This window comes from Ornithorhynchus anatinus, chromosome 7 (assembly GCF_004115215.2).
Source record: "Ornithorhynchus anatinus isolate Pmale09 chromosome 7, mOrnAna1.pri.v4, whole genome shotgun sequence".
Taxonomy (NCBI): domain Eukaryota; kingdom Metazoa; phylum Chordata; class Mammalia; order Monotremata; family Ornithorhynchidae; genus Ornithorhynchus; species Ornithorhynchus anatinus.
In genome coordinates this window covers 35,078,549-35,092,798 of record NC_041734.1, presented here as the reverse complement: position 1 = coordinate 35,092,798, position 14,250 = coordinate 35,078,549, and the positions used below count along the sequence as shown (strand labels likewise).

Below are 14,250 nucleotides of genomic sequence, written 5' to 3'. Positions count from 1 at the left end.
GAGTGGGGAGAGACAGGAAGAAGGGAGATCAGAGAGGAGGCTAACACAGTAATCCAGCCGGGATATTAAGAGAGTTTGTACAAGTACAATAGCCGTTTGGATGGAGAGGAAAGGGCGGATTTTGGCAATACTGTAAAGGTGAGACCGGCAGGCATTGGTGACGGATTGGATGTGTGGGGGGAATGAGAGAGCTAATCCACCCCTGTGCTTAGTTTACTGCCTGGCACATAGTAAATGCTTATCAAATGCCACAATTATTATTATTATTATTAATATTATTAGAAGCCAGAGGACTCAGGTTCAAGTCCTCAAGTAGGGTAGATATTGTTCTGTATTGTACAGTTTAGGACAAGCATGTCTGAAGGCTGAGGAATAGACTAGATGTTGTCTGAATCTTAAATTGTGAATTCCCCTCCCCTGAGAGAGTCAGGGACCATGTTTAAATTCCTTCTGGAATTCTCTCCCAGCACTCAGTACAGGGCTGTGCTCGCAGTAAGCGCGCACTAAAAACTATTACTATCTTTACTGCTCTGAAAGTTCTTGGGCTGTGGCTTGAAACTGCATTACACAAGTGTTGCTGACTGTGATATCTTAGGCCAGAGGATGTCTATTACAGTGCTGGGGTTGGTAAAGATAAAGAGGCAACTAAGAGTCTTTTGAATAAAATTGTCATTATTATCTTCATTGTTATCTATGATATTTATTAAAGGCTTACTATGCGTCAGGTCCTGTACTAAGGGCTGGAATGAATGAAATATAATCAATTAACACCCAGTCCCTGTCCTACGCAGGGCTCCCATTCTAAGAGAGGGAGGACAGACACGTGGAACAAGAATCCGCCTCTAGACTGTAAGCTCGTTGTGGGTGATGAATGTGTCTATTATATTGTACTCTCCCAAGTGCTTAGTACGGTGCTCTGCCGACAGTAAGCATTCAATAAATAAAAGTGACTGACTGACTAATAAATCACAGAGAATGAGAATAAATGACTAATAAATGAATAAATAAATAAATCATAAGGACTTGGGTTCTAATCCCAGCTCCTTTACTTGTCTGCAGTGTGACCTTGGACAAGCCACTTAACTTCTTTGTGTTAACTTCTCAAGCCACCTCACTTGTAAAATGGGAATTAAGATTGTAGCCCCATGTGGGATATAGACTGTCTCCAAACTGATTACCTTGTGTTTACCCCAGTGCTTAAAACAGTGCCTGGCACATAGTAAGCAATTAACAAATACCACGGTAAAAAAGAGCAAATTATAAATTCAATAGTCCAAAATAACAACATAGGCCTTCCCTGACTAAGCCCTCTTTTCATTTACTTAAACTCCTCCCTTTTGTGATGCCCCGACTTGCTCCCTTTGTCATCCCCCCTCCCAGCCCCACAGCACTTACATACCTATCTGTAATTCATTCATTCATAATAATTTCTGTCTCCACCTCTAGACTGTAAATTCATTGAAGGCAGGGAATGTGTCTATAATATTATTATATTGTACTCTCCCAATAACAAGAATAAGAATAAAAATAAATGGGGTATTTGTTAAGTGCTTACTATCTGCCAGGCACTGTACTAAGCGCTGGGGTAGATACCAACAAATTGCATTAGACACAGTCCCTGTCCCCATGGGGCTCACAGTCTTAATCCCCATTTTACAGATGAGGTAACTGAGGGCCAGAGAAATGAAGTGACTTGCCCAAAGTCACACAGCGGACAAGTGGCAGAGTCAAGCGCTTAGAATAATGCTCGGCACACAGTAAGCGCTCAATAAATACAACTGAATGACTGAAATTGACCAACTAAACAGTGGGAGGCAGCGGTATCCATAAAAACATCATCATGCCCACAGTTCAGTAGTCAGACCCATGGCCTCCAAGTCCAAGATTCTGACTCTAAACGTAGCACGAGGACACTTGAAGGAACTGGGTGAGGGCTGCCCTCCTGGACCCACAACCTCATGGAAAAGAATGGATCACCAAACACCTCTAGCATTCCTCTCTCCGTCTTTAACTTTCCCACTTGAGTAAGACTCCACGGAGGAAGTGACTGTCTGGGACATCTTTAAGGCTATAGTTGGAGTCTGAAAGACTGGCGGCTTGGGGAGAGACGGCCATGTGAGGGGGAGGGGGAGGCATGAAGCTAAGAAGGAGGGAAGGCAATCAGGGCTGGTTGGTTAGTCAGGGGAACAAGGCAAGGGTCCAGGGAAGAATAAGGGGAACATAAAAGAAGCTAGGAGGCTGGAGGTAAATGACATCTTTGAAATTGAGGTTGCGGTGACCAGTCTTAACAGAGACTCACGGAGAGTCAATATAGGGTTTAGAGGAGTGTGGGACTACTAAGCTCCTTGTGGACAGGGAACATGTCTACCAAATCTGTTGAACTGTCTCTGCCAAGTACTTAGTACAGTGCTCTGTCCAGTAAGTGCTCAATAAATACCACTGATTGAGGGAAAAGAAAGCACTTTCAGGAGCTAAGAAGGCCCAAAGCCAAATGACACAACAGTCCAAGAGGGAGATGGCCAGGGGCTAGGCTAGAGACACAGTTGAGGTTTGGAGAGCATGGAAAGCTGAGAGAACCAATAAAGGATGAGGAGACAGAACCGGACTGTGCGCTGGACTGTGGGAGAGTGAAGTCAAAGGTCAATCAGAGGCTTCTACCCTGGGGACAGGACAGATGGTGGCATAAGAGGCACCACTTCAGGGACACTGCCCAACCTGCATCTTCTCCACTTCTTGTTGGGAAATTCATCCTCACCCAGAGACCTCCTTTAGAATCTTACCTTTTCTCCCAAAAACGAGAAGATCACATCTAGGACCTCTGCAGATGGAGGGAACCGGTATTTCTGGTAAAGGGCAGCGTGATCCTCGCCCTCAAAGAGCTGGACTGGCATGATGGTTGATCACTCCTACCAAGATAAAGTCAGTACAGCTCATCAGACAGGATTCAATTCCCCGGGGACCACTCAGTTTACCGGCACAGACACTCTGCCAGTTACGCGTTAATTGTGTTGTCAATAGGCAATCCATAGAGCCCAAACTGAAAACTTGGTATGAAGGAAAGAGCTTACGTATCGCAGAGGCAGCGGTCTGCCGATTCAACCCTAATCAATCAATTAAATGGTATTTATTGAGTGCTGTGTACAGACCACTGTTTGGGAGAGTGCAATACAACAGAGCTTGTAGACATGTTCCCTGCCCACAACAAGCTTACGGTCCAGAGAGGGAGACAGACATTAACCTAAATAACTCCTCAGAGCTCAGCTCCACCTCTACTCAAGTCCAGAATCCTCTGAATTCTGACTCTGGATTTCAAAGATGTGGTTGGCATCACTAAGGTGCCCTAAAATCATTTTGGTTCTTCTCTTTCACCCCTTCTATGGGAGAAAGAATATTATTTTCTTGTATGGTACTTAAGTGCTTACTATGTGTTAGGCACTGTTCTAAGCACTGGGGTAGATACAAAGTAATAAGATGGGTACGCTCTTTGTCCCACATGGGGCTCACTGTCTTAATCCCCATTTTACAGATGAGATCGCTGAGGCACAGAGAAGTTAAGTGACCTGCCCAAGGTCACACAGCAAAGAAGTGGTAGAACAGGATTAGAACCCAGGTCCTTCTGATTCCCAGGCCTGTGCTGTATCCACTAGACCATGATGCTTCTCATTATGATAGGTAGAGCAATCAACAGTATTCACTGAACACTTACTCTGTGCAGAACACTATACAAAGCACTTGGAAGAATACAACAGAATTAACAGATGTGATTCCTGTCCTCAAAATTTTACAGTCTAGGCCGATTGTAACTTTCAGGTAGGGGGAAGCAACAGAGTGTAAATATCATTATCGTCAATGGTATTTTTTCAGTGCTTTTTGGGGGGTATTTGTTAAGTGCATACTATGTGCCAGGCACTGTACTAAGTGCTGGGGTAGATACAAGCTAATCAGGTTGGACACAGTCCCTGTCCCACATGAGGCTCACAATTACAGATGAGGTAAATGAGGCACAGAGAAGTTAAGTGATATACCCAAGGTCACACAGCAGGTAAATTGTGGAGCTGGGATTAGAACTCAGGTCCTTCTGCCTCCTAGGCCCAGGCTCTATCCACTAGGACATGCTGCTCCTCAGAGCACTGTACTAATCGCTTGGGAGAGTACAATACAACAAAGTTGGCAGACACATTCCCTGCCCATAACAAGCTTACAGTCTAGAGTAATCTGTATAAAAGTGCTGGATGAGGGGGAGGAGGTGAGTATCTAAATGTTTAGCTGGGGGTTGAGGATTCAGTGCAAAGGTGATGTGCTATGAGGGAGATAGGGGAAGGGAGATGAGCGATTCATCAGGGAAGGCTTCCTGGAGAGGTTGTGATTTTAGCAGGACTCTGAAGATGGAGGAACTAAGGAGTCTGCCAACCACGAAGGTCAGTCAGTCAGGCAGTCAATGGTATTCACTGAGTGCTAAGTGTGCACAGAGCACTCTACTAAGCGCTGGGGAGAGTACAATACCACAATAAACAGATACATTCCCTGCCCACAATGAGCTTACAGTCTAGAGGACCAGAAAGGAGCCAGAAAGGCAGTTCTAGGTACGAGGACAAGCACGACCAAAGGGCAACTGGCAAGAGAGACAAGAGTGAGGTACAGTGAGTAAGTTGGTATTAGAGGAGTGAAGCTTGTGGACTGGGTTGTAAGTGACAGGTATGTGTTCTTAAATATATGTACATGGCTACCTATACTCAGGACCTTCTATAGTAAAGTAGTATTTCTGGGATATAGTTTTCTAAGGAGGTGGAAAGGTATATGAGGAAAAGAGCCAACTTACAGTTAGTTCATGCAGAAAATGGAAGGGGAGGAGTCACAGGAGAAGGGAAGGGTAGTGGCAGGAAGGAGGCATCTCCACAATTTAGGAAATAGAAGCCATGGAAGAGGGAGGAGAGGCCGTGAGGAGGTGGCATGCCCAAAGTTAGGGCAAGAGGAAAGGGGGGTGTGTAGGAAAGGGACAAGAGGCCAAAAGATTCCCTCAAAGACCTGGAGGAAAATCTGTGGAGGAGCTTGAGAAGATGGAGGGGAAGAAGAAAAGGAAGAAAGTCAGTGCTGTATTGAATGGATCAAGCCAGATGTTATAAAACGTTCCCAAATGCTTAGCAACAAGAGCGGAAGCAGTGGCTGAATTAGAATACTTGTATGCAACAGCAAAAGCACAAAAGGAGGTAAAAACAAACCTTCCATGGAGTCCTTATCCCAGGGCTGTTCTGAATATCCAGGTTTCCCCACACCTCCCTGCAATTTTCTGTTGCCAGCTTTAATAATAATAATTGTGGTATCTGTTAGGCACTTCTGTGCCAAGCACTTATATGGTGGATACAAGATAATTGGATACAAGATAATGAAGTTGGATATAGTCCCTGTCCCACATGGGATTCACAGCCTTTGGAGGAAGGAGAACAGTAGAACATAGTAAGGCTTTACTAACAAAATCCCCATTATACACAAGAGAAAGCTGAAGTACCAAGGATAATAATAATTAATAATAATGATTATGATATTTGTTAAGCACTTACTATGTATCAAGCATGATACTAATCACTGGGATAGATACAAGATAATCAGGTCCCACATGGGGTTCACAGTCTAAGTAGGAGGGAGAACTGGCAATGATTTCCCTTTCTGTAGATAAGGAAATGAGGCACAGAGAAGTTAAGTGACTCACCCAAGGTCACACAGCAGGCTAATGGCAGAGCTAGGATTAGAATCCAAGTCTACTGACTCCCAAGGCCGTGTTCTATCAAGTAGGCCACACTGCTTTTCTAACACACTCACCCCAAGTTACACTGACCAAGCCTTACTCTCCTCAGCCCTTTTATCACATAATCCAGTTTGCCCCAGGATTCCCATGCCCATGAGCTCCCTTCTTCATCTTCCTGGAAAACTCTTACAAGAGCTACATAAACTGCTTCGGTCAGAGAAACCAAGCTAACTCTTTTTTTAATCCAACAGTCAATGGTATTTATTGAACTCTTGCTATGTGCAAAGCACTGAACTAAGCTCTCAGGAGAGTACAATACAACAGAGTTGGCAGACACATTCCCTGCCCACAACCAGCTTACAGTCTACGTGGTGAAGCCCCCCCTAAATTCCTCATGATGTTTATGGATCGGGAAAGGGCAGAGTCCACTATCGAATGTCTGACCCTCAAATTTCTTAGCCGAAGATTTTTCCATCTCTCTCCAAGGGGGAGAGAACAGGGGTTCCTATAAAAGCAGAAAGGAAAGTTTTGACACAAAAAGGTATGACATTTGCCTGAGACTAAATCAGATTAATATCCTAACCCAGTGTGACCTAGTAGAACACAGGTCTGAGAGTCAGAGGATCTGGGTTCTAATTCTGGCTCTGCCTATTGCTTGTGTAATCCTATTGCTTGCAAGTCACAACTTCCCTGAGCCTCCATTATCTCATCGGTAAAATGAGGATTAAATCCTCCTCCCTCCAAGTGAGACTATAAGCCCCATGTGGGAAAAAGCCTACGTCCAATCTGATAAACTTGTATCTACCCCAGCAATTAAGGCAGTGCTTGACGCATAGTCAGCGCTTAACAAATACCATAAATAAGAGGAAAAGTGCCAGTTTCTTAAGGAACTGAGAAACACACCTGGATGTTAATTAAGACTGTGCTATCCATGGGGAGATCTGAAAGCAGCTCCCACACGCTCTCTACACTCCCACACAATATCACAGGTTCATGGATTCCTGCAGGGGTGAAGTCGGGATTCTAGGCAGAGAAAGCTACACTAGGAAAACCACTTCAAAATGATGTATCGATGATGTATCGTAGGTAGCCAAGCAACATTCTATTTTAAACATTGAAAAGCCAATACCCAAATCGCAGCCTTTATAGTGTTTTGTTAGTACAAACAGAAGTAGCTTATCAAGGCCTGGGTGTCTACCCTGAGTCCCCTCCTGGCCCTTCTATGGCATGGCCCATGCCCCTCCACAGACGGAGGATCTCCAGGGCCTAGCTCTGCCCAGTTGCCACATGGAAGTGATCGACTCGAGATCACTCCACCAAGCTGACACCATCAGCAGAACTGGACTTTGGAAACTACTAGACAAGTCCGGCTGCTTTGAGAAATTTATTAATAATAACAATGGTAATAATAATACTTCTTGATTGCTATGTGTCAAGCACCAATCTAAGCACTGTGGTAAATACAATTCATCAGGTTGGACACAGTCCCTGTCCCACCAGGGCTCACAGTCTAAGTAGGAGGGTGGACAGGTATTGAATCCCCATTTTACATATGAGGAAACTGAGGCCCAGAAAAGTTAAGTGAATTGCCCAAGGTCACCCAGCACGTAAGTGGTGGAGCCAAGATTAGAATCCAGGTCCTCTGATTCCCAGGCCCAAGCTCTTTCCACTATGCCAAGCTGCTTCTCAGCCAATCATATTTATTGAGCGTTTACTGTGTGCAGAGCACTGTACCAAGTGCTTGGGAGAGAACTATATAACAATATAACAGACACATTCCCTGCCCACAATGAGCTTACAGGCCTAGTCTCAAGACCATTAGAGTGAGGCCACGATGACATGGTGGCCATGTAAGTGAGGAGTGACACTGGCAAGGATGATCTTAGATGGTCAAGGAGGAAGGCACATCAGGGTGCCACATCAAAGGAGACAGCAGCCTGGCACGGCCGGGACTCAGAGCGGGCCAGGGAGGGAGTGCAGACATGGTTAACTATTTGGAATTGCCAAGCCTCGGTCCGAATCAGTCCCTGGTGTTACATAGCGCTGATTCCCAAACCTATCCCAAATCAAACATGCTTTCTCTAAATGCCCCTTCCCGTCTCCCTCTGCCACATCTTTCCCATCTCTGTCACCTCCAGAACCCACCTCATTTCCATTCCACTCCCCGCCCTCCTGTCCTGTCTGCGAATGACAAGGGCTGTCCCCTGCCATTCCCACATTATCCACTTAGACCCTAAAACATCCTCCTCCCTCCACCTGTTGCCCTCTAAATCCTGTCCACTGCGTTTACTGTGTGTAGTGCTCTGAACTAAGCAGCTGGGAGAGTACAATATAACAAGAGTTGGTGAGGCACGTTCCCTGTCCGCAACGAGCTTGTAGTCTACGCGGGGGGGACGGGGAACAGACTTCACCCTGATTCACATTTTTCCACTAGATTGGACGTTCCTTGAGGGCAGGGATTTTAGCTAGCACTAATGGCTCTCTCCCAGGCTCAGTAAACGCTCAATAAATGCTTTTACCTGACTGAATTCCACGTCTTGTACTTTTGTGAGTTGGACGCTAGAGAGCACAACTCTTCTATCCATGAATTATCAACATCTCTTTTAACTGCTGCCTTTTCTCCGTTTGTTTTACCTCAGTGTAATGGTACTTTATCTGCAGTCCCAGCATCTCTGTCTGTAATTCCTTTCCCTGGGCTGACTCACAGGGAATTGTGACATTCTCCTTTACTAAACCCTCTATCTTCTATATTCTTTCTTCAGAATAATTCAGGGTGTAAACCTCAAATACCATGTAAATCAACGCTGTTGACCACAGAGCACCCTGACCTAAAGGAGCCGGGACTTATACACGGGGATGACCGGTTATCCGAAGAATCAGTCCTCTGTTCCTTGCCGAACTCCTCTCTGTTCTGGTAATAATATTATACACCAAGCACTGCGTTAAGCACTGAGGTTGGTACAAAATAATCAGATCAGACACAGTCCCTACCCTTCAGGCGGCTCACAATCTGGGGGCAGAGGGATGGAAGAGCAGATATTTAACCCCATTTTACAGATGAGGAAACTGAGAAAGTATGAGACTTGCTTAAGGTTGCACAGCAGGCAAGTGGCAGAGCCGGGATTAGAATCCTATTCCTGGCTCTTTTTTGGTTATTTGTCTGCTTATTTTCCATATTCTGGTTATTATCTGTTGTATTTCTGTTGTTATTCTTGCAGCCACTATTTATAAAAACATTTACTTCCCCGCATCCTCTATTAGACTGTGAATCAGTCAATGTGAGCGGTTCACTGTAATTGGGAGGATATAATCGAGCTGGTAGACAAGATCCCTGCTTTCAAAATGTCTACAATCTAGGGGGGAATTTACAATCTAGTGGAAGTTCTGACTGTATACTCCTTGAGAGCTGGATTAGTCAGTCAGTCGTATTTATTGAGTGCTCACTGTGAACCGAGCACTGTACTAAGTGCTTGGGAGAGTACAATATAACAATAAACACACATGTTATTCTGGGTTCATATCTTTTACCTTCATGGTACTTTCCCAAGGACTTAGTTCAGTGCTCTACACACAGGCGGCACTTAATAAACACAGTTCTGTTATCAGATTGATTGCCTTTCTCACTGAGGCCCTGTCTCACTGAGGTCCTGTCCCTTCTTCCATTTTAGCTCCAGAAAAGTCACTTTTTTATGTACTTCAAAATCCCTGGGCTTCCTCTAGACTTCCCGTTGATAAATGGAAATCAATCTCTATCAAGGTTGCAGATTAACTAGAATCCAAAAATGATGCAAATAAATTAATGGAGAAAACATTTCTTAAAAACACAATATTTTTCTTCTTAGTGAGAAGATTTTTAGAGCACCTGTGACTATCAAACCTCACTTTCAACACCTGGTATTACTGATATTAAGTGTGAACTCCTTTAATGAGAGTTGAAGGAGTTCATACTAGTCTATAAACTCCTTGGGGGCAGGGAAGGTGTCTACAAACTCTGTTGTACTGTACTCTCCCAAATGCTTAGTACACTGCTCTGCACAGTGAGCGCTCAATAAATACGATTAACAAGTCTCACTCCAAGTCAAGTTGCTGTTTTAGCATTAAATTAAGCACTAGATCTAATATTTGTGAAATCATGATTAAATAGGAATTTATCACATGTAAATCTCATTTGCTTTCTGACAAATAATAATTATGGCATTTGTTAAGCGCTTCCTATGTGCTAAGCACTGTACTAAGCGCTGAGGTAAGCTGATCCTAATGTATTCTCCATCCCTTCACTGACCTGAGCAGTGCAGTTACTACTGGTTTACTTTCCAGCCAATTGTAAATTTTAGCAGGCATTACATTTCAGTCCAATTAGTTTCTAGTCGAAACCACCTACCTTAGAGTTTCTTCCTTTTATGGGTCAGTGTCAACAAGTGTTCCCGAGTCCTGCAGGACATGGAGATGCAAAATGTCAACTGGGAAATGATCGGATTGTACAGAAATTCCTCCACCAAACTCTTCCTTCGAAGGCTTCCAAAAACCAACAGAGACTCAGTGTCAAGCTCAATAATTAATAATAATATTTACTAAGCACTTACTATGTGCCAGGCACTATACTAAGCGCTGGAGTGGTTACAAGCAACTCAATGTGATCGGGGCACCAGGGTCTCCATCCCACCTCCATAACCCCCCCCCCCCCACCTCCCTCCCAGTAATAACTGTGGTAGTTGTTATGCGCTTACTATGTGCCAGGCACTGTACTAAGCGCTGGGGTGGGTACAAGCAAATCGGGTTGGAAACATTCCCTGTCCCACGTGAGGCTCCCAGTCTCCAACCCCATTTTACAGATAAGGTAGCTGAAGCCCAGAGAAATGAAGTGACTTGCTCAACGTCTCCCTGCAGACAAGGGGCAGAGTCGGGATTAGAATCCGTGACCTTCTGCCTCCCGGACCCACGCTCCAACCACTACACCGCCCTGTTCCCCTATACAACTTCACATCACCAGCGGCCTTAGAAATGATCTTTGACAATTGTGGGCGGCTTTTCCTCGAATGACTCAGAGCCGGTGACCTAGATTTTGTGATGCAATCCTTCCCGGCGTCCCAGTCCAGCAGGGAGCGGCCCTGTACGGTCAGCTGACATCAATCAACCCCCCTGGAGATCGGGGTTTGAGTCCAACCGCTGGAATGTCCCCACTTCCCGGCCCTGTCCCCCTTCTCGGCCGGCCACGCCCCGCTTCCTCTGGGGCCTGGCCTTCCCTTCCTTCTTCCCTCCCCGGTGGGAGTTTCGGGCCCGGCCGGAGACTGCTTTTGCATTCCCCGAGTTTGTCCTTCGGGAGGAAGGCCAAGCCGTTGCCCCCCTGCCCATCCTCATCCAGGGATATTCCCACAATCCCCCGCGGGGCCAAAGCGGGGCCAGACCCGGTGGCCAAGGTGGCCAGGGGGGCCAAGGACCCGAGCGGCCCGAGTGGCGACCCTAACCTGGGCCTCGATGGCCGCAGGACCGGACCTTCCTGGCGGAGGACGGGGCCTTGTCGGGGAGGCGGCGCCTTGGCTGTTCTCGGGAGCGGGGCGGGCCGGACAGGCCGGACAGCTGGACAGCCGGACAGCCGGGAGCCGACGGGGCGGGGACGGGGAGTTGGAGGAGGAGGAGGAGGAGGAGGAGAAGGAGGAGGAAGGGCGGCGGCAGAGGAAGGCGGGGAAAGCCCGGGGCTTGGGCCAAAGGTGACAGGCCGGGGGAGGGGAGCCCCGGGGGTCGAGGCGGGGCTGGAGAGGGGCCGACGGTGGGAGAGCTGGGGAATGGGCCCGAGAGGACGGGTCGGGGTCGAGGATGGGGGGCTGGGGGCATAGCTGGGGGTTCTGGGGTCGAGGATGGGGGGGCTGGGGAATGGGTCGTGGCTGGGGGTTCTGGGGTCGAGGATGGGGTGCTGGGGGGCTCTGGAGTCGTGGCTGGGGGTTCTGGAGTCGAGGATAGGGGGCTGGGGAATTGGTCGGGGTGGGGGGTGCTGGGGTCGTGACTGGGGGTTCTGGGGTCGAGGATGGAGGGGCTGGGGAATGGGTCGTGTCTGGGAGGCTGGGGTCATGGCTGGGAGGGCTGGGGTCGTGGCAGGGGGTTCTGGGGTCGAGGATGGGGGGCTGGGGAATGGGTTCTGGCTGATGGGGCTGGAGTCGTGGCTGGGAGGGCTGGGGTCGAGGTTGGGGGGCTGGGGTCATGGCTGGGAGGGCTGGGGTCGTGGCTGGGGGTTCTGGAGCCGAGGATGGGGGGCTGGGGAGGCTGGAGTCGGGGCTGGGGGTTCTGGGCTCAAGGATGGGGGCTGGGGAATGGGTCGGGGTTGGGGGGTGCTGGGGTCGTGGCTGGGGGTTCTGGGGTCGAGGATGGGGGCTGGGAGGAGCTGGGATCATGGCTGGGAAGGCTGGGGTCGAGGATGGGGAGCCGGGGAATGGGTCATGGCGGGGGGGTGCTGGGGAATGGGTGATAGATGGGGAAAAGAAAGGAATGGCTGGGGGAAAGTTGACCTGACCGACGGATTAACATTTTCAGGCCCACATTCATTCATTTTAAAACCAGGTCATGGTGGGTGGGGTATCGTTTAGTCAAGGCCCCCAGCCAACCGGCCCAGCAGATCCCCTCCCTCCTCCCGGCCACCGTCGTGGCCCTGGGTTTGCTGGGGATGCCCGCCCAACTGGCCCGGGGCTGACGATGCTGGGGACGGATGACCTCCCGAACCTGCCCAGGCCCGATGACGCTGGGGACGGATGACCTCCCGAACCTTCCCAGGCCCGACGATGCTGGGGACGGTCCGTCGGACTGGCCCGGGGCTAGCAATGTTGGGGACTGCCCCCTGAGCCAGCCCAGGCCCAAAGACTCTGGGGACGGCCTCCCAACCCGGCCCAAGGCCAACAGTTCTGGGGTGCCAATTTGTGTCTGCTTATTGGTGTATTGTACTCTCCCAAGCGCTTAGTACAGTGTTTTGCAAACAGTGAGAACTCAGTAAATACAAATGAATGAGTGTTGGGGACAGCCCTCCAAACTGGCCCGACACTAGCTGGGAAGGGTCTGCTCTGAGCCTGGGGCAAGCCCTGTGATTGAACCCGGCGAGGCGGAACTACAGGGTCCCGGCTGGATGTTTACCACCAGTCACCCACTGCCCGGAGCCCTGTGTGGTTCCATCCCAACCCACGTAGTTCTCTCCCGCAAAGACGCCCGTTGGAACCGGCGTGAAAAGTAGCATGGTGAAGCGGATAGAGCACGGGTGTGGGAATCAGAAGGTAATGGGTTCTAATTCTGGCTCTGCCACTTGTCTGCTCTGTGACCTGGGGCAAGTCGCGTTACTTCTCTGTGCCTCAAGTTACCTCATCTGTATAATGGGGATTGAGACTGGGAGATCCACTGAGAACAGGAACTGAGTCCAACCCAATTTGCTTGTATCTACCCCAGCGCTTAGTACAGTGCTTGGCACATAGTAAGCACTTAATAAATACCATAATAATAAGAATTGGCAGTCCTTCATTAAGGAGGTGTTGGGGAGTGCACGAAGAACATGACCCTGAAAACAGGAAAGTAGGCTTGTAGCCTCGCTCCTCTGCCCTGCCTTCTGGATGCTTGGGGACTCAAGGACTTCGGGCAAGCCAGTTCATTTCTTTGGCCTTGGTTTCCTTATCTGGAAAATGTAAATAATGGTGATACTGATGAAACCTGCCTTTTAGGTCCTCTTCTTAGGTGAATAAAATGAAATATCCAGTGTGAAAGCCCTTTGGGAAAATATTAATAGTCACTCAAGTCACCCCTCTTTCTGGGAGTATGGGCTCCTAGAAAGGCATCTGAGGTGGGAGAGGAAAGGTCACCTGCAGAGGGAGGAAGGGGATCTAGACCTACATTACAACACTCTAGACTGTAGGTTTATTGTGGCCGGGGTTGTGTCTGTTCACTCTGTTGTACCGTACTGCATGTAATAAGCACTCAATGAATACCAATGATGGATTGATTTTGGACCAGGATTTGCCCCTGCCTTTCCCTCCTGCAACCCCATTCCCTCTTCTCCAGTTCCCCTTCCCCCTGCGGCCCTGCAGACTGAGAGTTGAGGATTTTCTACCTTTCCCCAGTTCTCTGGGGCCTGGAGCTGGAACTGGATTCCCTTCTCCAGACTGCTGCTGCCCAGCTAATCTGATGGTCATGATGGTCTCTGGACAGTTCACTGTAGAAGAGATGAGATCCGGCTTTACAGAGCCTCCAAAATGTTGGGGTTTTTTCAATTTTCTGCCTCCTGCTTGCCTGTGTTCCCTTTCAGTTCCCCATCCAGGGGCTCTTTGGAATTCCTGCTACCGTCCACCCTTCTCCCAAGGCCTCTAGCGAAGTTATGATGCCGTAAGCATTATTCCAATGCTGAGGAGCTCACATCAAAAAGAACTGGGTTTTTCTGTGACTGAGCCTTTCCTTTCCAGGCTGAACACAGAGTGTAGTTCAATGGGAGCACTTAGGAAAACATTATTACTGATATTATCGATATGGATGATGATCGAGTC

General features: G+C 48.2%; 1 protein-coding gene across 5 annotated transcripts in view; it reads right to left on the bottom strand.

The window, feature by feature from the left end:
• The window catches only part of LOC100076547 (putative methyltransferase DDB_G0268948), a 30,428-nt gene extending 16,586 nt beyond the window's left edge, over window positions 1-13,842 (bottom strand). Inside the window, exons 1-3 of one of the 5 annotated variants that reach the window (XM_029069857.2) lie at window positions 13,821-13,842; window positions 10,125-10,174; window positions 2,781-2,906 (exon numbers count right to left, since the gene is read on the bottom strand). In XM_029069857.2, the coding sequence (XP_028925690.1) occupies window positions 2,781-2,891 (111 nt within the window). In that variant the 5' untranslated portion in view covers window positions 2,892-2,906; window positions 10,125-10,174; window positions 13,821-13,842. Of the gene's footprint in view, window positions 1-2,780; window positions 2,907-10,124; window positions 10,175-10,730; window positions 10,926-11,208; window positions 11,350-13,820 lie in introns of those variants that run through there. The other 4 variants (XM_007668473.3, XM_007668487.2, XM_007668481.4 and 1 more) reach the window with 4 other exon arrangements.
• Window positions 13,843-14,250: the final 408 nt, after the last annotated feature.